Source organism: Heliangelus exortis, chromosome Z (genome assembly GCF_036169615.1).
Source record: "Heliangelus exortis chromosome Z, bHelExo1.hap1, whole genome shotgun sequence".
In the NCBI taxonomy this organism is placed as follows: Eukaryota; Metazoa; Chordata; class Aves; order Apodiformes; family Trochilidae; genus Heliangelus; species Heliangelus exortis.
The window spans coordinates 34,754,978-34,781,124 of NC_092454.1; the positions used below are offsets into that span (position 1 = coordinate 34,754,978).

A 26,147-nucleotide genomic window follows, 5' to 3' on the forward strand; every position below is an offset into this window, starting at 1 on the left:
CCTTATAAAGAACCACCTATGCTCCAGCTTATAACCATTGCTTCTTGTCCCATTGTTAGTCACCCCTGAGAAAAGCTTGACTTTGTCTTCCTGGCACTCACCCCTTACATATATAAATTAATACATTATAAATTATAAACACTGATGATGTCGCCCCTCATCCTCCTCTTTTCCAAACTAAGGAGCCCCAGCTCACTCAGTCTTCCCTCATAAGGGGGACGTTCCACTCCCTTAATCATCTTGGTCCCTCTGCACTGGACTCTTTCAAGCCCTTCCTGGTCTTTTTTGCACTGAGGGGCCCAGAACTGGACACAATATTCAAGATGCAGCCTCATCAGGGCAGAATAGAGGGAGAGGAGAATCTCTCTCAACCTCGTAGCCACCTGCCTTCTAATGCACTCCAGGATGCCATTGGCCTACTTTGCCACAAAGGCACATTGTTGACTCATGGCTATCCTTCCATCCACCAGAGCCCCCAGGTCCCTTTCACCTGTGCTGCTCTCTAGCAGCTCAGTCCCCAACCTATACCGGTACTTAAGGTTGTTCTTTCCCAGATGCAAAATTGTACACTTGCCCATGTAATACATTAAATTTCTCCCTACCCAACTCTTCAGCCCATCAAGGTCCCTCTGAATGGCCACACAGCCTTCTGGGGTGTCAGCCATTCCTCCCAGTTTTGTGTCATCATCACATCTGCTGATAATACACTCTATTCCCTCATCCAGCTCATCAATAAATATATTGAATAGTACTGGTCCAAGTACTGACCCTTGTGGGACTCCACTAGAAACAGACTTCCAACTGGACTCTGTTGCATTGACTACAACTCTCTGGCTTTTGTGCTTCAACCAGCTGCCAATCCACCTCACTACCTGGTCACTTAGGCCACCAATCTTCATTTAGCTCCAAGGATTCTTTGGGAGATGGTGTCAAATGGCTTCCTGAAATCAAGATAAACTATGTCCACTGTTCCACCCATAGGTTATATCCTCATAGAAGGCTATCAGGGTGGTCAGACATGACTTCTCTTTAGTAAAGCCATGTTGACTGCTCCTGGTAAGCCTCTTGTCCTTGATGTGTCTGGAGACACTCAGTAGTTGCCATCCAGTAGTTCTCAGTTCGCAGATGTCTCAGAGCTTTCTCTATCTATCCCAATCTATCAAAAGCAACAGCTCTCACTGCAGCCAGTGCCACTTTCTGCACTGACCACCTGGTCTCAAAGAAGGACCTTCTTGTGATCCCTGGCCTTCCCCGAGCAGGGAAGGAACCCTGGTTGTGGAGTCTCCCTGCCAGTGCAGGCCACCCCACCACGTCCCTGCTTGCCGCCCCTCTTTGCCGCATTCCTCAGGGGTGTTTAACACCCCCTCCTCCCCCAGGGCTGCCTGGACACGACCCTGCCACGCCTGGTGGGCTGGGAGAGTGATCTCATGGGTTTATTCCTGCAGTTCTGGGTGTCTGTAAGCAGTGTCCTGATCTCCAGGTCCCCCTGTGCAGCACAATCTCGCTGTGAGCCCCTGGGCTCACCTTGGTTTTTCGCTGTCACTGCCACTTCTGGTAGCCAAACCAGTGTGAATACATAGTTGCTGTACTTGGTTGTCAAGTAGATTGTGTTACATTAATGTCAGAGATGACTATAGCTGATTAATTAATTCCAGGAATAAGTGTAATCCTGGAATAAGGAGTTCCTGGAAAGGGACTAAGTTCCTTTTTTTTCAAGGGTAACAGAATAACCTGTGCAATTTATCAAGTTACATATACGTGAAAAAGGTTTGCCAATTAATCAAAAGTCCAGTGCAAAGCAGTATCTTTGTAATAAATACATTGTAGATAATTCTGATAAAATGTTGATTGTTTGTCAGGACAGAAGCTTGTGGATACAAATGCAGGCATTTTTAGTCCTGTATCACCTGTATCAAGAAGTACTTATGAAAGAAGCTATGAGAAAACTTGTGAAGTGGAACTAATCTTAGCAGTGAAATAAAGTTGTGCTATGTTCATAATGTTGTAAATTGAATTCTTTTTTGATAATGTTGTTTTATGCTCTTTTTTTTCTTTTTTTTGAAAGATTCCGGAGTATTGCTAAATCATATTTCAGACGAGCAGATGGTGTCTTACTGCTGTATGATGTAACATGTGAAAAAAGCTTTCTTAATGTGCGAGAATGGGTTGATATGATTGAGGTAAGAACCTTAAGTATATACAACTTTAAAATTATGTTTTCCAGCATTTTTAACATTCTTTATAAAAACTGAATATCTTTGTATTTGAATTAGCCAGACTGTAATCTCTCATGCAGGTAAAAGCTACATGGAGGTCCTAAATGTGTCCCAACATTGTTAGTGTTAAAACTGATACATCTGTTTGTATTTGTGATTTGTATAAAAGAATGTCATCACAAGCTTCCTGTTCACTTCCTGTTGAAATGAACATGAAAGCCCATTTCAGATGCCCTTTTGTGGATGGCTTTGAGTATTCCTGGCATTCTCTGCATTTTAAACTATTGTATTATATTCTGTATGCTATCTATAGTTCAACAGAATTTTTCAGTATTTTTTACTATTACATTCTGTTTGTTTATTTGAATACAAATTCACATTTATTGAAGAAGGTTTTTCTAGAACACTCATGTCCTTGTTCTAGAAATAAAGAAAATAAAACCCTCTTTACAGGATTCAACTCATGAGAATATTCCAATTATGATGGTGGGAAACAAAGCAGATCTCCGTGAAGCTGTTACAGAACAAGGACAAAAATGTGTGCCTGTAAACTATGGTGAAAAGCTGGCTATGGTAAGGTCCATGTCTATTGCTTTGGAATAAAATGGCCTTAAGAACTTCAGTACGAAAACCATGTGAGAAACGAGTAAACAAAAGTAATTTTCTGGTCATTTGTTTATATATAGTAATTAGTATTCATGGATCCTTTTCATGAAAATTAACCCATTTTGATAGTGTTTGCATGGTTAAATCACAATGTAATGTTCACTGAGCTGAACTTCATATTCTTCTCAGTCTTTATGGTGAAAAAGTGGATGTACTAGGGACTGCTGCTAAAGAGGAATTAGCAGTGCAGATATGAAGCACACTGGGGAGTGCATGAAGCTTTTTGTCTGGCTTGTGTTTGTCCAACATTTGAATGGGATATTTTCATCTTTGGAATGGAATCTATCTTACATTCCTTCTACATCTGCAGAATGTAGAAACAAAAAAAAGGAACTCTCTGATATAAATGGAAGTGTGAACAAATTTTTTGGCTACATTTATACTGGGGACAAGGGATGCATATATCTCATATTTTGTAGAAAAACAGTAGAGTCTTTAGGGTTGTGAGTTGCTGAGTGGTTGTGCAATTGATTGATTATACCAGGGCTGATATCATATCTGATTCTTATGCAATGATATTACTAGTTCAACTAGAACACCAGATGCTGTAGTTTACGAGTAGCTAACAAGCTGAATCCAGTAACCTGTCCTAACAACTCTCTTCTCATTTCTCAGTCATGCGGACAAGATTGAGTTTGGCCATTAGACCTATGATGTGTTTATTTCAGGATATAGGGAATATTAAAAAGATGCACTTTAAAAACAATTACTGTTTTTCTTTTTGTAGTACTAAAGTGGATTTATTGGAGAATGAAGAAGAAGAAATCCTGTTCATTTAAATGGGTGTCGTCTTTGTGTTATTTAGGAAACCATTTGTAATTGGATACACATATTCAGATGTGAAAAATTTCAGATTACTTGGTTTAACGTTTTATTTCTACTCACAGACTTATAGTGCACTATTCTGTGAAACAAGTGCTAAAGATGGATCTAATATTGTAGAGGCAGTGCTTCATCTTGCCCGGTAAGTTACCCGGTTTCTATTTTTGAATAAACACATCTTAGTATATTTTCACACAGAATGTCCTTTTTATAATATACATGCAAAGACACACACATCCATTTCAAATTGTACGGACATCAAATTGAACAAACAAAATTTTGAAAAGAATACCATTTAAATCATTATAGGTGAATGGAAGACACGATTTATTCTCAGTTAAGCCAAGTAATGTTTTCACTTGTAAATTTTACAAAACTGTCTCGGTAACTAATATTTAAATTAGAGCTCAGTTATGTAGCTTACAATTAAAATACCTGTTTGGCGAATGAATTACATTTTTTAATGGTACATGGATTTACTTTCTTAATTCTTTCTTAAATTAACCTCAAATGCATGTAATTCTACGTATAATTAATTCTTAAGTCTTTCATATATATTAATATATGTTCAGTTTTGTTACTGACCTCTATAATGTCACATATGTTATTTGATGTCCCATTCCTTAAATTAGTTAAAAAATAGTAATTCCAATTATTTCAATTTAGCAACCTGATATTTCTGTGGTAATGTGCAAGCAAAGCATTAGACTTCTCCTACCTTTCCTAAACATTGTTGGTTACAATGTAATTTTGAAGGGTTAGGAGTATATAATGAAGCTTCAGACTTGATTTTTCAGTTTAGTACATATAGCTCAAGGCCAGAATTACAAACGATATTCATATAATTTTTGCAACAGTAGGACTTTTGGACTCTTCATCAGTATTTTGTTAGTCATTATTAAAATACGATTGATTAACATGGTTTGTATACGAGGTATTTTCTTCTTAGAGAACATCATTGCTTCTTCACATGGGAAGAGGAAAGAACAGGGGCATTTATTTGTCTTTTGGTGTCAGTGTGAAGTTACCTGCTAATTCGTTAAATGAATAATTTCCAAGAACCTGGCCATGAATGCAGCAATGGATTATGAAATTAGAGAACACATTACATAACATTAATCACAGTTGGAAAATTGCCTCTGATATTTAAACATGATAAATTTAACTGTTTCAAGGATAAAAAATTATTTGGCAGTTGGAAGCTCTGTTTTCAGACCCTCAAAAAAACCCACAAAACAACTTGGTATTTTTCTTCGTAAGAAAGAAAATGGCCAAATTGTGGGGTTATTACATATCAGAAGTTCTTATATTTCTATAACTGTGATTTGTGTAAAAATGCTGTCATGATTTCCAAGGTCAGGTTCATCCAACTTATGAGATGTTGGTTCTATGCTCTAAACCGCAGTTTTAGCCATGCAATAGATGATAGTGAGCTCTGTAGGATATACTGGGAGAAACGGAACAGTTTACATGCATGAGTGGAAGTATATCAACTGAGTGCACATTTATTTATTTATTTATTTTTACAGTGAAGTGCGAAAACGAAGTGATAATCAAGATGATAAAAGGTCAGTGACCAGCCTGGCTTCAACACCTGCCAAAAAATTGGCACTCACAAAGAACTGTTGCAATGTTTAAGTGACAGATGCTTTTCCTGACCTGAAAAACTTGTCTGTTAAAAAAAAAAAATGAAGGATTTCTCTAATGTATTCCTTTTATTGGGGATTTATACATTTTTGTATTTAGAAATTGCACATCGTGTGAAAAATCCAGACTCCACTTTCTACTTGTTCAGATTTATGCACTTGCTTTACTCTACAGGCTCTGATTTCACTTTTCTTAAGTAATAGAAGTCAATGAAGTGAGCTCATGTTACAGTAGTCAATGGCATACAATATTTTGATGTATTTTTTTCTCCTTTACATGCTTTTTTCTTTATAGGCTCAACGTTTCCTACATACAGAACATAATATCATATATCACTCATGGGAAAAGAAAAAAAAATTGCAGCATCAGTTAATTTAATTGATGTCTACTTTTTATTGATGTCTACTTATGTAGTTTTTCGAAGGTCTTAAGTTATATGTTGGTGAAAACATTCCTCAAGAAAACCCTAAACTCTTAAAAGGTTGCCTAGATCCAGGTAAAACCTTACTTCAGGGCACAAAGCAGAACAATCTCTGTTGAGAGAACACAGTGGCAGGTGCATGGATTCTGCTGTAACTTCACAGAAGTTGGTGAGCTAGAATTTATTTAATTACAGGAGTTGGGGTTTTATTCAGAAGTGAGAAGCAGACTTCACATCTGATCCAACACAGCTCAGAAGTGAAAGCAACATTTGCATGGACCATTACTGTGCATAATTCTGGGGATACTATAATGGCTGTAACATAGGATTACAGAAATGAACTAATGATCCAATAGCTCCCTGCTTAGATTATTATTATTACTACAGAAAGGTAATGGGTTGTAATTTTTTCCTTTGTTTGTCAAATATATTCAATTCAGACACTGATTGACAGATTGTAGTATTAGAGGAGTCTGTTTTAATGGATATTTTAATGGATATTAAGTTTTAAACCTGCAGCTGAAAGAATTACTGCACATGCACAAATACCTGTACAAACTGTTCATCAAACAAGTCCTTTAAATGAACAACAGTGGTTGACCTTAATGAGGATTTGCCTGATTTTAGGAAAATTCTGAGAAACTTACCAATGGATGGTAGCTTTAGGTGTCAGCATCTCTAAAAATTTAGTTGTTAGTGCTTATAATAATCCCCAGTAGTTCTACAGAGTAATAAAATATGTAGATATTTCTACAGATAACAATGATGATCCAGTTCTTCTCAGCTTTCAGTTGTTTTGATGGGAATAGGAGAGAGCCCCTTCAGAGTCAGCAAACCATTTCAGGCTTTTCTGTGTAGATTAAAACATCTCCAGGATGAAAACGTAAATCCAGTAAAGCAACCTTCAATTAAGTTTTATGGACTGATTAAAACCCCATATGTCTACCAGCTGTTCTGCATTTTATCAGCAGTATATTTGAACACTCTATAGCCCGTGTTGTGTTACCAGTTTTATAAACCATGGGAGTTCTCAGAAACAGAATAGTACATAAAAAAAAAAAAAACCAAACAAATTTAAAGTGGCAAGAGCACTGTTTTTAGGTATCCTGTGTATCAGAGGTGCTAATTTTCAGATAAGGTGTTTTATTATCACTGTTTAAACATGTTTAAACATGTTTGGTGTCCTTTTGAAATACTAAGGGTATTTTCACACACTACCTTATTCCATGCAGGACACTGTAGGATTCTAGCATCTTTCCACCCAACAGTATAAGAAGCCTCACTATAGTGCTGAGATACCTGGAGCAAGTGGCAGAGAATGAAGGAGGTGCAAGTGTACCAGGAATATGCTTGGTCACATATGTACTGTTTATTACTAACCCTGTGTTATCCAAAGAAGAAAATTATAATTGAAAATAGCTTCCCTGAGTAGAAAACTATGCTTAGTGAGCACATTGATGAGAGCCTCTTCTGTTGTCTCTGTATGCAAAAGTTTCTATCTCTCTAAAGGAGTGAAATAAGAAGTAGAATTAATACGGGTTGTACTTGCAGATCTTCCTGCATCAGTAGGAAGGAAAGAAGGGCATTATCCAGTACTTGGTTTCTGAAGTTAAGGTTTGCAATATGTAAGTGTTTGATCTTTCCCAGGATGAGGTGATTGTGATTTTAAACTGTAACAGATTAAAAAATATTAACCCGTATTAACTTTTAGTATTTAACACTGAGCCTCAGTGTTCTATGTGTGTCTCCTGAACTACAGTGTTTGACCAGCTTTGTGATATTGGCCTGCAGTAAATAAGGTGAAATATGTTTGCCTAAACCTTGTTTACACACCTGCATGCACAAAACATTTTGTGTGGATGCAGAGAATCACAGAGTTCTTTGCAAAAAGGGTTTCTGGAAGTTTTTTTTTATCTAACCCCCAATCACCTAGGCAGAAGTAGACAGTTGCCAGCCTTAGATATGTCTTACCTGTGTGTTTGGCTAGCCAGGCTGTGAGAATCCCCAAAGACAGAGGTGTCATCACCATTCTGTACAACCTGTGCTTGTGTTCCCCTTCTAGATAAATATTTTGCTCTATGTCCAACCTCAGTTTCCCAAGAAGTTTCAAATTTGTAAATGTTTCCAATTCTCATAAAATTTCCTGCTGCCAAGAAGAGTTTGGCTGTGGTCTTGGTAATGGCTCATTCAGTATCTGTAGGCTATTTAGATGTCCCCTGGGCTTCAGTTCACCAGTAGAGTAATATGGTGAGGTAAGTCTTGAAAATGCGGGTCCCACATCTCACAGTGCATGTGCAGTAATTGCTTTTATATTACTTAAGTTTTATCATACAGAGTGATATCTTTGAATATCCATGCATGTAGAGAGCTTGGTTGAAGTGTGTGGATTCAGGGACCTGCCTTCACAGCTCTTTTCTTCTGCTACTTTTGTTCATTTATTTTAATGACCAAATATCTGTCATGTGTTATTTGACCAAATTATATACACTGAATCACTCTTTTTAAGCTCTATAATTTTTATGTAGAGTGGAAAGTACCTGTAATTTGAAACACTGTTGTTTTTAAATTAAGATTCAGGGTTAGAAACTGTTAGCAATGTTTTTACCTTGGAGTAGTTTTATGGTCAATGTATAAATCACTAAAAATTACTACCAAATGGGGATATTGGTATAGCTCAGCACCATTAAGCCTGCATATTCACATAATACCATGTAAAATTTATGTTAAAGCAAAAGAACTTGGGAGAAAGTTATTCAAATTTAGAAATTAAAGCAGGTATTTATGCATGGAAGTAATGAATATATAAAGTTTTCTGTTGTTCTGGCAAACATGAGCTTTTTTATCTGACATGGTTGCACTATTGTACTTTTTAAAGATAGTTTTATTTAGTACATAAGAACTAGTCATTTAGTCGCACGAGGTTTTGTTTTTTTTGTTTTTTTTTTTTTTTTTTTTTTTTTTTTTTGTGGGTGTGTTCCCTTAATACCTATATTTATTTGAAAAGGAAAGGCCTGTTCTGTTTTTCCTCATGACATGTAAATAAATTATTTTTATTCAGTTGACAAGAAAGTATTATTTTATCCTGTATTGGTTTTGACCCTTTTTAATTGTGACATAGTACGCGTTTCTGAAGCAATAATGCATGTAAGATGCTCTGAAAATGTTTCAGTCACATAAGTTCTTGTAATCACTTTGTGCCTCTTTAGTATACATAAGTGGCTTAATAAGACAAGTTATAGCTTTTCTTAATTGTTCTTAGAAATACAGTTATGGCCTTAGCATGGTTTAAGTATTTTTCTTGGTAACTATTTTTGTATTGACTACAGAATCTTCTACTGTTTTGGGAAAAATAAATCAGACTTTTAAATCTAAAAAGCCTGTTTAAGAAGTGTTCGAAGGAAAATATCTACAGGCTGCTTCTGCAAGGAACATCATATAGATGTGCACCTGTGCAGATTCTCAATTAAGCTAATAGATTTTGTGCTAGTGCAGCCGATTTGTTCATATATAGATGTTTTCTTTTTTCTCTGTTCCACTGCTGTACACCAATGCTAGGTCACTTTTTAGGGGAAAGATATTTTAATGAGAGGTCCCTAATGCATAAACCAAAGGGATATATTTTTTTCATATAGTTAAGGCACTTTATTGTATTACAAAGGAACCTACTTTCAGGATGTTTCTGACTGTTTTAGGTAAGTTAAAAAACTGTCCTGAGTCTCATGTGCACTTCAAATGCCCTTATTCTACTAAGTGTGCCAGGTTTGAAATAACATGTAATGCTATCCCTCAGACCCTGACCGGGCTACTTAAGGACTGGAAAAGTTTATTACAGCATCAGTTATTCTAGTATTTCTCTCCCACTGTATTTAATATCAGGCCTAATCCTTTCTTACAGGTGTCCTTAGGACTGGTAACATTAATACTCATTCTCATTAATTTTTTCCACATATCTTGCCTTGTGACAAAGCTCTTCTTACAGTAAAAGACAATTTGACACAAACATGTGGAATCTACATTCAAATGTGTTACTCAGTTTGTAAAAAGTAGTCCTTTTTCTACAAGCTTTGCTCTTTGAGTTATGGCTATAGATATCTGGGTTGATAGGAAATTAGTCATTAGACGATTGATTAACAAATAAACCCCAGTTGTGAAGGTTTCCCACTGCTTATAAAGCAAACTATTTAAAATAAAAGTGTATTTTCTTACTAGTATGAGGAAAAAATAAAGTGCCAATTACATGTGCCAACTTTTAATAAAAGTCTGTATGTTATATAAATAAGGGTCTAAATTCAGAAAACTTTTAAAGCTTTAATTTATACTGTTTACAGGTAAAAATGTGGTGTTCATGCAGTTTTTTCCTCCTCTAAACTACAGATCACGGCATTCACTGTGATTTTGTACATATATATATATATATCTTTAAAAAGAACTACTCATTCTCTGTATTACAAATTGCTGTATAATAAAATATGCTTCAATAGCCATTTCTCTTCAGTGTATGTTGTTTTTGCCAGTGCTTCTGAGCAGCAGTCCAACACAGTATCTGACCCATCATCATAATGTTGTTAGGGTTCACTAGTTTCTGTGGCCAGCAGCATAGAAGGGATGCAACTACTGTTAGTTCTGTCTAACAACATCTAACCTCAATGAAAACTCATCAGGTTGCATCTGAGCTGAGGGGTGTCCCTCCCTGTGAGTTCCAAATATGTCTTGAAATTATGCTGTTCCATGTGTTTACAGAGATGCTTTAGCCACTCTCTACTAATAATGTGACAATGATAAGAAAGAAAAAAAAAAGTAACCAAATGTAATAACCCTATTGCAAATATGATGTATGTAGGACTCTAAATACAATATACTTAGGGTTCCATTTGTCAAAGAAAAAAGTGCCTCCAAACCTAAACTGAAAGCTGCTCTAGGTAAAATTGGCAACTTCAAATGCTATCCCTAATTTATTTAGGTTGGGAAAAGATCTTTTAAGATCATCAAGTCCCATTGTTAACCTAACACTTCGAAATGCAACACTAAACTATGTTTCCAAGTATCACATATACAAATTCTTAGATATCTCCAGGGATAGTGACTTAACAAATTCCTTGGGCAGCCTGTTCCTTTGCTTAATAACCCTTACAATGAAGGAATTTTTCCTAATATCCAATCTAAACCTCCCCTGGGATAACTTGAGTGCCTTTCCTCTTGTCCTGTTGCTTGTTACTTGGTAGAAGAGACCAATATCCCCCTTGCTACAACCTCCTTTAAGGCAGTTGTAGAAAGCATTAAGGTCTCCCCTCAGACCCCTTTTCTCTAGGCTAAACAACCCCGGTTCCTTCAGACTCTCCTTATAAGATGTGCTCTGGACCCTTCATCGGCTTCATTGCCTTTCTTCAGACACCTTCCAGCACCTCAATGTCTTTCTTACAGTGATGGGCCCAGAACTGCACACATTGTTCGGGGTGCAGCCTCCCCAGTACCAAGTACAATCACTTCCCCTCTCCTCCAGGCTGCACTGTTCCTGATAGAAGCCAGGACATTGTTGGCCACCTGTGTGTATGCTGGTGGCTCATATTTAGCTGGCTGTCGACCAGCATCCCCAAGTCCTTTTCCTTTAGGCAGCTTTTCAGCCACTCTTCACTAAGCCTGTAGCATTGCGTGGGGTTGTTGTGACCCAAGTGCAGGACACAGCACTTGGCCTTGTTGAATCACTCATCCTTATACCACTAATCCAACCTGTCCAGACGCCTCTGTAGAGCCTGGCTATCAATGTTGTTTCAACAGAATAATACCTTGTTATTTGGTATCTTACGCATACATTATCCTTTGGGGGGAAGTTGGACTAGGTGATCTTTCAAGGTCTCTTCCAATCCCTAACTTTCTAGGATTCTATGATTTTTTAATAAGTAGAACAATCAAAATGCTAAATATATTCCACTTTAATGAAAAGAAAAATAGTGGAAAACAACCTACAAGGAATATTTTGGCAAAGTGTCTGTGATGTGTTTTACCGGGTTTCAGAACAGCTGCTGCTTTCCTGAGTCCAACAGGCATCTGCCCTTGCAAAGTTTTGACACCTTGAGCTCCTTCATGAGATGAATTCAGAGTGATAATGGCTAGCAGTACACTGTATGTTTTTATTTCTAGTCTTAGACTGAAACTTTGACCTTCTCCTTGGCAGTTCTTAAGGAATTTTAAGTTTTCTTGAGCTGGTTTTTGTAGATAACTCTGAAGTCCATGAAGACATTATGTTCTTGTGCATATCAACCTCCAATTTAATTTGAGCTAGGGCAGTAGAAAAAACATGGCTTGGACATATCCATCATAGCATGACAGCAAATATTACTGTTCTAAGCTCACATGTGGATTAATTAGTGATTGAATCTGGAGATAAACAGAATTTGTTCCTTTCTGCCACAGAACAGTAAGCACTGGAAGGTTAGGGTGGGGGACGGGGTGTGTGTCACCACCAAAATGCTCTTTTCAAGGCCTGACTTCCCTTCTTACAGAACACAAAGCAAATAAGTGAGACATGTAATTTAATTTTCATGTTAAATTTTCCCCCTTAAGTATTTTCCTCCCTTATTTCTGTAACATATTCTTCTCATGGCCATAAAAGTAGTAGGAATTAAGATGCAGGTTTTCCTTCTTTATAATCTTCAAAAATTAAAAATTATTGTTGGAACTGAAATATTTAGCAGCATTTAATACCTGATACTGTCAGCATTTAGTCAGAAGCAATTTTTACAGTCCTACAAGAAGCTATTCTTACTGATAGGGAATTCAGTTCATAAGCTAGTGTTGCAGTTGAAGGAAAATGAGAAGAGCAGCGATGAAAGTTTAGATGACACTAACTGAAAATACTCACCTGTCAGCCTTCTATTTACACTCTTCTGCTACTTTGTGCAAATAATCACTGACTTAGCTTAGAACATGCCATTGTTTTCCTTCTGCAAAAAAGAAGAAAAAGATGGGACCAAAGAATCCTTAGAGGAACAGAGAATATTATCCTTATGAATTGGTTTATTTTTCCTGCTCCTCAACTCCAACTGAATTCTATGAGGAAAAGTTGAAGTGCTTGCACCAGAGTAAAGCAGTAACAGAAACATTAAAATGCACAGAAAAAAGAAAAAAACAAGCAGGCACCAAATATACTAACATAGTAGGGAATATGGACAGTCCGTGGCATTTCCTGCTCCCCACACTCTGAAATTACCTTTCTGCTTTAGTTTGTAGCCACTCAGGTAGAATGTTTTATTTTGTAGTTCTTAGGGAATCATTCTATTTATGTCACAAACACATCTTTACAGAGGTAACTGTTACTGCAGTTAGAATCTCTAGGCATTTTGCAGTAAATTTATGAGAAAAGTTCCTTTATCAATTAGTAAGTTTCCTTTATCAATTAGTAAGTAAAAGTGCCCATGATTTGGAATGATTGCACTGAACAAACTCACTTAATGCCCATATATGGAATAGTTACACATTCTAAGATAAAAGAAAGAAGTAAATAAACTGTGAAAGATGTCAAACTAAAACTAGACTTGTGAGAGCAGACAGTGCTATATTTAAATCTATGTGTTTTAAGTGATGGAAATAAGAATAAAAGTCATCAGTTTGGTGAAATTTTTATCTTAATCTAAACCTCAAACTGTGAATTATGTTAACAGTTTGTGAAGTAGTTGGTAATTTCCAAAATATTTCAGCTAGTCTGTTTTTTTTTGTACCCAAAACAGAAGATGTTGTCCTAGCACTATCAGAGAGGTAACATTAACATTAACAGTAACTTTACCTGTAATAGGAGATGTGGAATAAAAGCTTCCTAACTGAACCATACACAACCCCAGCTTTGTAGCTCTTTCCGTTGTTCCCACTTGTCATTGTTCCTTGGTCAAAATGTTGAAAATCTGAACAAAGCTGTATAGGTGTAATAAATCATAATCTAAAAGATTTCAGCAAATATATGAAAATGCACATACTTTTCTGACATAATTTTCAGCTCATCTGAAGTGGCCAAATGTGAATGACAGTGTAAGGCTAAGCAATGACTAATTCCTTTTTGCACAGAAATATCCCAAATCTGAGAAATCAGTTTTAGGGAGGCAGATATACATATATGTATGCATTAGATTATATATACCTTTTCTTTTATTAACACTCATGCATGTTTATATATGTGTATTTTGCATGCATTTGTGTATGTGAAATGGTAGCAACTATCTTTCTCTTAAAAAATTAAATTCCAAGATAACAGATCTTTTCCATAATGGCCTTCATTAAATGTAACAGTGTACTTGTCCTCATTTCATCTTAGTCTAAGTTTCCTCTGAATCCAAGGTTGTGCCTTTCTAAGTGCATACTGGCAAATAATTGTGGTTTTGAAACCCACGGATTATTTTCAGTGTTTTATTGAAGTGTGCTTTGGACTACCTTGTATGTAAAATCACAGAACTATTTAGGTTGGAAAAGACCCTTAAGATAGTTGAGTCTTTAGTAGTAGTCATTAACCTAGCACACTGCCAAGTCCACCAGTAAACCATGTCCCAAAGCACCACATCTCTTGAATACCTCCAGGGACACTAACTTGACTGTTAACATTTTTTGCATTCTATTCTGTAATTTTTTGGGAATGTACATCAACATTTCAGCATAGAAATGCCTCAGAATGATCCTCTTTTGAAGATTTGCATGTATGATTTAGGTTGCAAGGTGCTCCCAAGGAACAGTGTATTTCCTAAAGACTTCATAGATTATTTGAGCACTATGGTTCTCTCAGAAGAGATGTGCTTTTTGAAGAGGAATGTGAATAATTGGAGAAGTGAAGTGCTGTGATGGGTGTAAAATCTGTCCTCAAATGAGAATACATATGTATAATTTTGTGTGTGTAATGGGAAGACAGTTTTTCTTCCTGTTAAAGAAATTTTGTTTTGTTTTATTTTGTTTTATTTATTTTATTTTATTTTATTTTATTTTATTTTATTTTATTTTATTTTATTTTATTTTATTTTATTTTATTTTATTTTATTTTATTTTATTTTATTTTATTTTATTTTATTTTATTTTATTTTTTTTATTTTTTTTATTTTTTTTTATTTTTTTATTTTATTTTATTTTATTTTATTTTATTTTATTTTTTAAAGTGTGTTTACAACTAATGATGTACTGGGGAGGACAGTAGTCATGCAGCCTCAATTTAGAGGCTTTCTCAGAGAGTGTGATCACACACAGCTTTCTTTATTGGGAGAAAATAAGTGAGCTGCTTTAAGTGAGTTAACTTTGACAAATCGGTAGTAATTAATGGAGTAATTTGTCTTGTACTCCAAGTTCAGAAGAACTTACTTTTGAAAAAAACTGGTTAAGTTTCTAAAAAACTTTTTACTAGAAAATAATAATTGTACATTAACACTTTCCAAAGCCCTTTCCCAACAATAACAATACTGCATTTATGTTCTTACTTTGCTAGCTGTTTCAGCATTGTTACAAATGATTGTGACATATTACTGTGGAGGTTTATGTCTGTAAGACTTAGATGATCTCTGCCAATTTGCTGCATATGAAGATGAAACCAGTATTTGACCAAAGTGGTTTACTATGACTTTTCAGTTTGTTACAATTTAGCCCCATTAACTGGTATTTATCCTGGTAAAATAAATAGCTTCAAGATTTTACATCAAGAAACTGCCTCAAAAGGTATTATTATCAGCATTGTTCAAAGATTATCCTAGGTCTTGTTAAAATTAATATCTATAAGCTAAACAAAAAAATACTGTTGAAAAATATTGGAAATTTGGAACTACAGCATTAAGGACTATCAGACATCTAACATAAACTACAGATTTTGAAAAACGGTAACTTCAGTTTTTTAACAAACCTGATTGTAGTTATTTACTCTTACTGAAATAACAGGCAATTCTACACTTGTGCGATATATGAAATTAAGGCAATTATTCACATTAATGACTTGTGCTTTATTTTTCATGAAATGTCTGATAGTTTTTATTGTGAAAGTCCACTTAAGTGTAAACAGTTTCATGTATATAAAATGTTTCTTACTTAAATTAGACAAATTTATTAACTGAACTACTTGTCATGTAATATAGATTCTTGTTTGCAGCTGTAACTTTTTCTGAATTAGTTGCTATGCAGTATTTAATTGCAACACAAAAGAATCACATTGTAATCTGTGATCATTTACTACACTACACATGCAATTTACAGAAATGTTTACTTATTTAGTTATGTTCGAGTAATTTGTTTATCCAAATTGTATATTGAGTCTTAGATTAAATAAGGTTTCACTCTCTTAAGATTCTGTCATAGTCCAGTGATACCCATCTGATGACTTTCGTCTGAAGAGCAGAGAAAGCTTTTGCAGCCAGTACGCCCTTTCAAGTGCTTGCTCTGTATCCTCAGTAGAGGGCAGCAATGTCCAACGTAACATCCTTAGGTCTCAATTCTTCAGATCAGGCTCCTGTTAAAAAACGAACACGGAAAACGGCATTATAAACAAGTACACTCAAAACGAATATTAGTATAGCAGAACATTCACACTTTATTAGATAAATTCAGTGCTTCTTCCAGTAAAACAACCCTTCTGAGTGGTCTGTTCCTTGCTCATAAAAATTGCCCTGAGGCTAAGCTTTACATTAAAAAATCTTACAGCCCCCCAGTCCCATAGCACATTTCTTCTCCTGTACATTGGTTTGGCTGTTCCCATGTTGCAGTTAGCAGTGCAGCAAAAGTATCTGTGGCTATGGGTGCCAGCTGCTGCCTTGCAGAAATGTTTGGGCTGTTTTCATTCTTTGATTGCTTTCATTTTTCTCTTTTAAGTTATTAAAACAAATTGCTGCAGGGTAGTGTTCTGTAATGAAAAACATTTCATTATAGCCTTTGAACAGAGGAAAAAAACAAACATTCCAGCTTCTCAGACATTCCAGCTTTGCAAAGACTGAGGAATGTGTGCCGTGTTTTGTGTTCTGCAATATCTCCTGGGCTGAAGAGATTACTTCTCGATAGCATCCCTTTAGACATGTATCTTGATAGTCCAAATTTGTTGATTTTAAGTATGTAAATAATTAAACTATATGAAATAGAAGGCCTTCACTTTGGGACTATCCTGATCAGAATTTTTGATTGTGTAGTGACATGCATTAATTGGCAATTAACTCAAGTTAACTAAAACAACTGTAAATGTTAAGACTGGCTAGTCCCAAGGTATTTATTCGTTGTACCATTTCATCAATGCAGCAAATGTTTGTTCTTTACCCTGCTGATCAGCCTAGGGTAATGAACAATGTTTGCAGTTGGAAACAAATGAGCTCCACACTAATCTTACTGTGCCGTGGAAAACAATTGCAAACATGGAAAAAAATACACATTAAGTAGCAAGCCCCTGATCTAGGATCAAAGATTCTGGCCTGACCTTAGGTATCTTTTGTTTTCACTGTGGAAGCTGTGGAGTGAGGTGGGACCTGGCCTATCATGTCCACATTCCCCTTCTCCTGTTACTGAGTCTGGAGCTGGCTGCCTGTGGCTGTGGAGAGTTTACAGCCCCCAGGATCACAGGAGGATTAAATTAAAAATTTCCATGTTCTGCACAAAGACAGGAGAGAAGGGATCTGCCCCAACCAGCTACTGCCAGCCTCCTGTGAGCTCCCAACATTGCAAGGCACTGGGTGGTGCTGGTGGAGAAAGGCTAAAGGAGGACCTGCTGGGCAAGAGTGAAGTCAGACCCTGGCCCTGGGTTTGACCCAAAGGGTTCCCTTCATAGCAGTAGGGCTGCTGAGTTGAGGTGGGAGTGCAAGTGTGGAGCCACAGTATCTTCCCCTCTTCCAGAGGTGGTGGTGTTATTTGGCTTCCCCCAGGCTGAGCAGTGTGGAGATTCTGGGTGCTGATGTCTGTCCTTTATGCCCCAGGGTGGACTTTTTGAGCCACATCCTTCCCATATTGTGTGTGGAGGCCCTGTGTGGGAGGAGAGGAAGCAAACATAGCCCCTCAGCAGAGGGACCTACAGGGTGGTGAGGAAATCAATATTTTTGAACAGAATAGGTGCAGAGGGCTGGGGAGAGATGGGGAGAGAAAGCCCAGAGAGGGGAAATGGACACCTTGAGAGAATGTTTTTTTTATGGGCGGCCTGAAACAGCACTTATTTTCAAGAGGATTTCAGGGCTGCAGGCTGCTAAACATGCTCTTCTGAATCAATGGGTGAATTGCATATGGAAGAGTAAAATTTTGTGCTCAGCCACCTTCTCCATGGCATTTGTCCTGCTCTGGGTGCTGATGCTGCCTCATGCTCCCACACACTGTTCAAGGAGGGGAACGCAATCCCCCATGGGAGTTGACTGTATTGATTTATGTAAACTCACATTGGTAGCCTTTTAATTATTATTATTATTTTTTTTATTTATTTTTTTAAACAGAGGATTCCAATTCCAAGATCAGTCAGTCATATCCACTATATGAAAGAGCAGCAGCCACCGCCCAATGGACATAATGATGGGTGCAGCTGCCAAGACGTTGGGAGCCAGGGCATCTATGCCAAAGTACCCAATAGCCCTCTCCAGTCAGATTGGGTAGTAAATGCCCTGATGCCCTGTATGCAAGGGTATAAGTGTGGTAATCTAAAAGGTAGGCTAGGTGGTCTAAACCCAAATGGCAACTGAATATAATTTTGTTAGAGCTTAAGCAGAGGCCCTTTTGGAGCCCGGGAGGACCTTTAAGATGGTGGGTGCTGAAGATGCTGTGAAGTGATGGTGTTTCAAGAGACAAAACGGGTTGAGAATTGTTGTTTCTCCTTTTTCTGAACATGTGAAAAGAACAAAAAACCATATGGACATTTTTTTTTTTTTTAATTTTATTCTTAAAGTGTTCTGGATAGATAGCTTTGGTACCTGGCTTATTTTCTGTTGTTTTTGGGAGGATATGAGTGGGAAATAGTACATAATTTAAAAAAAATTGAAGCCGTGTGTTTCTTTTGGAGTTTTGATGTCAAATGGCTTATATATTTGTGTGTTTGTATATACATATAAATTTATATGTATTTATATCTATACACAAAACTTTTTTCCAAAATGAGTAGCTTATGAGGTTTCAAAAGCCATGTTTCTATGATTGTTTTTGTGTTGCTTCAGTAACTCTTGAGCATTTATCCATGTAATAGCATGGTCTTCTGCTTCACTGGTTATATAGACCTCATGCTTCAATAACTTTGTTTGATAGGATCCAGATGAAACGCTGCTTAGTATATTTTGTGTTTAAAAGCTTACTTATAGCAGGTAAGGAAAAGAAACATTTAAACAGGCATAGTCAGTTTGACTTAAGAGGCTAATTAAATTTCAACATATACATTAAAATATTTGACTCAACAACTTCTTTATAATGGGTATGGATGCTGCTATGTGTAGTGGTAGAACTGACATGTAAGTGATCGGAAAGTACAGTTTTTGTAAATTAAGATCTTAATTCCTTGTTTAAATAATAATAAAAAAACCCCTAATTGGGTATTTTGGGGGTTGATTATGAACATTGTTTCAGATAGGCAAATATCTATGTGACCTTAAGAGAGTTTTCACAAGACAATAGTGGAACAATCATTACAGGGCATGTGTGATGCTGATGTAGATTAGCCTTAGACAAGGCTTTACCAGTATATTATCTGTACTCCAAAATAATTAATCTCTCTGAGTTGAATTGACTGTCCTAGCAGATGAGTGAAACTCAATCAGATGAAAGTTAATCCAGAGTGGTATGTAAGGTTAGTTGTCACATCTCAGCTAGCTCAGTAGTCATATACATCTCCAGCCACTTTCTTGCACCTCCAGTTTAGCGGTTACTTTCAGTGTGCCCCAGAGACAGAATAGGGGTGGTCTGGAACAAGTAAGAAAGTAGATTTTTGAAGCTGAAACCCTTACTAGTTGTGCTTCCTCATATATCACTCAAGTTCCAACTCCGACTTTGGTATTAGTAAATCTACAAGAATAGCAAAGGAGAAGTGTTGCCTTTCAGATTAGTTCCATACGTATAAAGCCTATAAGCTGAAACTCCAAACCTGGAATTCAGTCCAGTCTTGAAAAGCAACTGACTGCAACTAGGGAAGGAGGGATATGATAGGTATTTGGGCTACTTACTTATCATGGTCTATTTGTGATTGCTGGAGTCAGTAAGATCTATTAGATACTGTCTACAGGACTTTTGCCTTCACTCAATTTATCCCCCTCAAAATTTAGCAAGTAAGAGACTGATAGTGTCTAGGAGGGTTTCTCCCTAGCAAGGAAATGACTATCAGTTAGGGAGGCTGTCAGAAGAAATGTGACAAATTGAGGTTATTACGCAGTACCCAGAGTATTCTCCAGGGTCCAGCCTATAAGGTTTAGTTGTCTGCCAAAAATCTGTATTTGTTTCATCCTTTTTTAAGTAGCAGGAAATGTTGACATAAGATACTTGGTATTCCTTTTTTTACTGATTGTCTTGGGACTGCAGTTTCAAAGAGTCTTCTGTTCATGGTTCAGAAACTTCTTTACAAGAAACGCATGCAGAATCTACTTGAGATAAGAAACAGTAACCTACTTACTATGAGAAAATAAACCCCTTCTGACCTCAAACCACTCTGACTTGGAAAAGAGACCTTCCTGTTCTGCCACTTAACACTGGTGACAAATTATTTTTTCCTCATTTGGTTGTGTGAATTTTCTTTTTAAGCATGTGCAACAAGGTAAAGAGGTTCTAGCCCTTCAAAAGTTGATGCAAGACAGCTTTAGTTGGACTGTTGAAAGTCTAAACTCCATACATAATTTATTTTTATCTGATCAGTTTTTCAGTGCTTTCCCTCCTGTCCTTCACATATTCAGTACAGAACTACAGTGCTGAGTACAGAATAGAGCTTGACCACTGTCTGTATTACAGAACTAAGGTTTATTCTGAGAAAACTCTAGGCTGTGCACTGGTGATACTCTTTATTCAAGCTGGTTTTCCTGTTGTCTGGATAAGTCATCTCTTCAAGCTAAAGGTTTCTAAATTACAGCATGATTATCTTGAGAGACAGCCGAATCCCCAGCAGTGGGCACAGAAAGGCGTGTTGGTTGTGGAACTTGTCTCTACAATCTGCTGGAAATATGTAAAATGGAGTAGCATGGAGTCTGAAACAAACTACCTAAAATAAATTATTCTGAATAGCAACACCTCCTCAATAGTGAACACTATCTGTCTGGAAAATATTCGTTAAAATATACAAGTACAAGTATATGTTGTGATCAGTTCAGACTTCCAGAGCAGTGGTCCATTTTTTTGTAAAATGATTTGGCTAATTGTTTCTATTCTAGTCTATTATTCTATTGTTTCCACGGATCAAGGGAACCCAAGAGGGTCAAAGTCCATGTAATCTCAACCTTGGGTTTGTCTTCATGCAAGAAGTTATCCGTAGATTCTATTGCTTGTGTCCTGAACACAAATTATTAAAGACACAGCTTCACATGAATCACTACTGTGTTCACACAGGAAAACAGGGGCATGGTGATGCCTGAAGTTCCTGTGACTGACTCCTGTCTCCAGCATAACAATATAACATTTTGGGAGAATTCTCATAGAAGGCAGAACAGTCAAACATCGACTTTGTCTGCTCATCCTAGATGGTATAGTTCTGTGTGGCGGAAGACTTAGTTCTGTTTTGGTTGTACCAGAAGATACTACAAAATAAATAGTACTCTTGATAAATAAAATTGTATTTTTCATAAGACTGCCAGGAAGTTACAGAATGACAAGATGCTTGGTTGAAGTGATTGGGGAATGTCAAGGAAAACTAGACCTTTCAAAGAATTAGGATACCAGTCTGACTTAAAACTTGGATAAAAAAGCTTTCTCTGTTTTCCAAATGCTTTTTCAAGCCTGTGTCTATTTTTCTGTGTATGTTTGTTAAGATAGAAAGTGTAACTTTTTGATTGTTTGCTCATCCTCTGATGAATGGAATTCAGCGAGTGGCTACTAGTATCAAACAAATGATCTGACTTAAATAGGTAGTTTCAGCAATTTTTGATTTATCATTTTTCTCCTTGACCTTTTTCTGGGAAATGGTTGAGCTCTTTCTGCTGGTATATTTAAATAAATTTAACATAGCCTTAAGCAGAAAGAAGCATGAAAATTTCATTCCCACCTAATAAAATTTGCTGAAGTTATAAGCAAAGGATAGAATTGTAACAAGTATAATACAGCCTTTATTTTTCTTGCAACATAAATGAAAGTAAATGTCAGTAGAACTGAAGTATAAGTTGTTTTAGAGGGAGAGAAGAAGACTGTACTAGAATAATTGCTTCTATAAATAGGGAAAGATGTGTAAAGTCCTAGTCTTTTGTGATCTGTTACTGCATTGGTATCCAATATGGAATATAAAATATGTCTGTTAAGTAACTACTTGATAGTTTTCTGCTAACTTTTGTTTTCAAATTGCTATGGATACAGATCTTATAATTTGAAGGGGGAAGATTGATCTGAGTGTTTATTATTTGCAGGGTATCTAAGGTAATGATGTTGGCACTGGTGACATGAGTATGTGCTTTCACACTAAGTGTGCAAGAGGCAGAGTAGAGTAGGCATCCTGGGTCTGGTCAGGATAGAGTTAATTTTCCCAAGAAGATGGGGGGGAGCACAACAAAGGTAGGTGACCTAACTACCTAAGGGATTCCTCTATGCTACATGACATCACACTCAATAAATAAACTGAGAGATTGGCTGGGGATAGCCATGTGGCTACCATGGCTCAGAAGTGTGGTGGGCATCTGCTCAGGGTGGTGAGCAGTTGAACTGTGTATCACTCGCTCTGTATTCTCTTTCATTAGTATTACCTTTATTATTACTTTTTCTTGCCCTGTGCCCTAGTAAACTACCCTTACCTCAGCCCATGAGTTTTACGTTTTAATTCGCATTGTCCCTATACCACTCTTGGGGGAAGACTGATTGAGTGGCCCTGTGGTTATTTTTGCTGGTTATACCTAAACCATGCCAGTTTTTTTTTTGGTGCCCAGCTTGGGGCCTAAGGAATTTGAGGTAAGGCTAATAACAGGGAGAGCTAATGTGCTAAATGTGGGCTCAAAAATGTTAGAGAACAGAATGATCATGGGGAATTTAGGTTGTTATCATTATGGGTGATTGTGTGTAAATTGTCTGTTTTCATTTGAAATTGTGTTGCTATTTTAATTTTCATGTCAGTATTTTTTTTTTAATTTTTTTTTTTTTTTAATGAGTAAAGTTTGTGAAGATTGTGAGATGAATGTGGATGCTAATAATAATTCTTGAATTAGGATTTTGTTGGTCTGAGTTTTAGGGTTATGGTCTCAGGGAAGGGCACGGGGATAGCTCCTGGGAGAAGCTGCTGTAAGCTTCTCTAGCTTCAAAGCTGGACCTCCCTCTGGCCAAGGCTGAGTCCATCAGTGACTGTGTATGTGGCTCTGTGATAACATAGAATCATAGACTCATAGAATTGGCTGGGTTGGAAGGGACCTCAGAGATCATCAAGTCCAACCCGTGATCCACTACTACTACAGTTACTAGACCATGGCACTGAGTGCCACATCCAGTCTCTTTTTAAATATCTCCAGGGATGGAGAATCCACCACTTCCTGGGGCAGCCCATTCCAATGTCTGATCACCCTCTCAGTAAAGAAATTCTTTCTAATGTCCAGCCTAAACCTCCCCTGGCACAACTTGAGACCGTGCCCTCTTGTCTTGCTGAGGGTTGCCTGGGAAAAGAGCCCAACCCCCACCTGGCTACAACCTCCTTTGAGATAGTTGTAGAGAGTGATAGGGTCTCCTCTGAGCCTCCTCTTCTCCAGGCTGAACAGCCCCAGCTCCCTCAGCCTCTCCTCATAGGTTCTGTGCTGGAGTCCCTTCACCAGCCTGGTTGCCTTCCTTTGGACCTGCTCCAGGACCTTGATATCCTTCCTGAACTGAGGGGCCCACAACTGGACACAGGACTCAAGCTGTGGCCTCACCAGGGCTGAGTACAGGGGCAGAATCACTTCCTTGGACCTGCTGGCCACACAGTTCCTGATACAGGCCAGGATGCCACTGGCCTTCTTGGCCACCTGGGCACACTGCTGGCTCATGTTCAGCTTCCTGTCAATCCAGACTCCCAGGTCCCTCTCTGTCTGGCTGCTCTCCAACCATTCTCTGTCTGGCTGCTCTCCAACCATTCTGTCCCCAGCCTGTAGTGCTGCAAGAAACTTGTACAAGTTCTGCAGGGCAGAGAAGAAAGAAAAGTAAGAGCAATAACTGAGCATAGATATCAAGACCAGTGAGGAAGGAGGGGAAGGAGTAATCAGAGCAGAAGTTCTCTGAAACCCCTGGTGGAATGGCAGGTTGCCCCCTGAAGCACTGCTGTGTGAGGACTGTGAGGGCTTCTCCACAGCTGAAGAGGAAGGAACTTCAGTAAAAATGTGTGATGAGCAGACTGCAGCCCCCATTCTCTGTCCCCCTGCACTTCTGGGGAGGAGGAAAGAGAAATTGTGAGCAAAATAGTCTGAGTATGCATTGAATGGGGGTGTGGGAGAGGGGGCTTTTAAGATCTGGTTTTGTTTTCTCTTTGTCCTGCTCTGATTTGATTGGTGACAAAATAAATTGATTATTTTTCCCAAGCTGAGTGTGTTTTGCCCATGAACATTTCATCATATTTTCTCCCCCCCATCCCACACCGTTTACACACAATCATCCCACCAGAGGTGAAAGAGTAAGTGATTGTATGGTTCTTTGTTGCCAGCTGGGCCTAAACCACAAGAACAGTCTTTTCTAAACTGGTAGGATGTGTGAGGAGGGGTGCCTCACCAGGGCGCCCTGGTGAGAGACCATACAAATTGTTAATAAATGCCTTCTTTGTCTCTTTCTGTACAGCTGAAGACCATCCGCACCCCAAGCACCTGAGGCCTCATGGGAAGTCAGGATAAAAGGGGAGTGTGACATGGGTGAGGAGGACTGGGTTAGGGATCAGCTAGGGAATCCGGATATCCATAAATCTTATGGGATGAGCTCACGGATGCTGAGGGAGCTGGCAGAGGTCATTGCTAGGCCATTGTCTTTGCTTATCTCCTTTATCCTTGATAGGTCATGGGGAACAGGAGTGGTGCCTGAGGACTGGGGCAAAACATATGTCACTCATGCCTTCAGAAAGGGTAAGGAGCATCCTGGTAGCTATGGACCAGTCAGCCTTACTTCCATCCCTGGGAAGGTGATGGAACAACTTATCCTTAGTGCTGTCTCTAGGCATAACAAGGACAAGAGGGTTATTAGTAGCACTCAGCATGGTTTTACCAAGGGGAAGTCATGTTTAAACAACCTGATAGCCTTTTATGATGATATAACCAAGTGGATGGATGATGGCAGTGCAGTGGATGTTGTCTACCTAGATTTCAGTAAAGCATGATGGTGTCTCCCACACCATCCTCGCAGCTAGAGAAGGGAAATGTGGTCTGGGTGATCGGATGTGAGGTAGATTGTGAACTGCCTCACTGGTTGTTCTGGTTAAAGGAAAGGACAGTAATGGTCAATGGGACAGAGTCTAGTTAGAGGCCTGAACCTAGTGGAGTCCCTCAGGGGTTGCTACTGCAACCAGTACTCACAGAATCACAGAAATTTAGGGGTTGAATGGGACCTTGAAAGATCATAAAGTTCAACTCCCCTGCCAGATCAGGGTTATCTACAAGAAATCATGGAGGAATGCATCCAGGCAGGTTTTGAATGTCTCCAGAGAAGGAGACTCCACAATCTCCCTGGGCATCCTGTTCCAGTGCTCTGTCACCCTCACCATAAAAAAATGTCTTCTTGTATTTATATGGAACCTCCTATGCTTAAGATTATATCCACTGCTTCTTGTCCTATCACTGGGCATAACTGAGAATGATCTGGCACCGTCCTCCTGGCTCTCTCCTTTTAATTATTTATAAACATTAATGGGGTCAGCCCTCATTCTCCTCTTCTCCAAGCTGAACAGACTCAGTTCCCTCAGCCTTTCCTCATAAAGGAGATTTTCCACTCCCTTCATCACCTTGAAGGTCCCTTTCCCCTCTGCTGCTGTCCAACAGCTCAGTCCACAACCTGTACTGGTACTTGGGGTGGTTCATGCCCAGATGCAAGACTCTACACTTGCACTTGTAATTAATTAAATTTTTCCAGCTTGTCAAGGTCCCTCTGAATGGCAGCACAGCCTTCTGGGATGCCAGCCTGCCCTTCCAGCTTTGTGTCATCAGCAAACTTGCCAAAAAGACACTCTGTCCCGTCATCAAGGTCATTGATAAAGATGTTAAAAAAGGACTGGACCCATCACTGATCCTTGGGGATCTCTACTAGTCACAGTTCTCCATCTGGAATCTGCACCACTGATCACCACTCTTTGGGCTCTATTGTGTAGG

The 26,147-nt window shown here is 38.1% G+C and overlaps 1 protein-coding gene across 5 annotated transcripts in view; it reads left to right on the forward strand.

Moving 5' to 3' along the window:
• RASEF (RAS and EF-hand domain containing) overlaps positions 1-10,256 on the forward strand; it is a 38,387-nt gene extending 28,131 nt beyond the window's left edge. For 3 of the 5 annotated variants that reach the window (XM_071729968.1, XM_071729971.1, XM_071729973.1), the window contains 5 exons: positions 2,066-2,180; positions 2,670-2,789; positions 3,770-3,846; positions 5,234-5,272; positions 5,646-10,256. In XM_071729968.1, coding sequence (XP_071586069.1) covers positions 2,066-2,180; positions 2,670-2,789; positions 3,770-3,846; positions 5,234-5,272; positions 5,646-5,724 — 430 coding nt within the window. In that variant the 3' untranslated portion in view covers positions 5,725-10,256. Of the gene's footprint in view, positions 1-2,065; positions 2,181-2,669; positions 2,790-3,769; positions 3,847-5,233 lie in introns of all 5 variants that reach the window. The other 2 variants (XM_071729970.1, XM_071729972.1) reach the window with 1 other exon arrangement.
• The last annotated feature ends 15,891 nt before the right edge of the window (positions 10,257-26,147 follow it).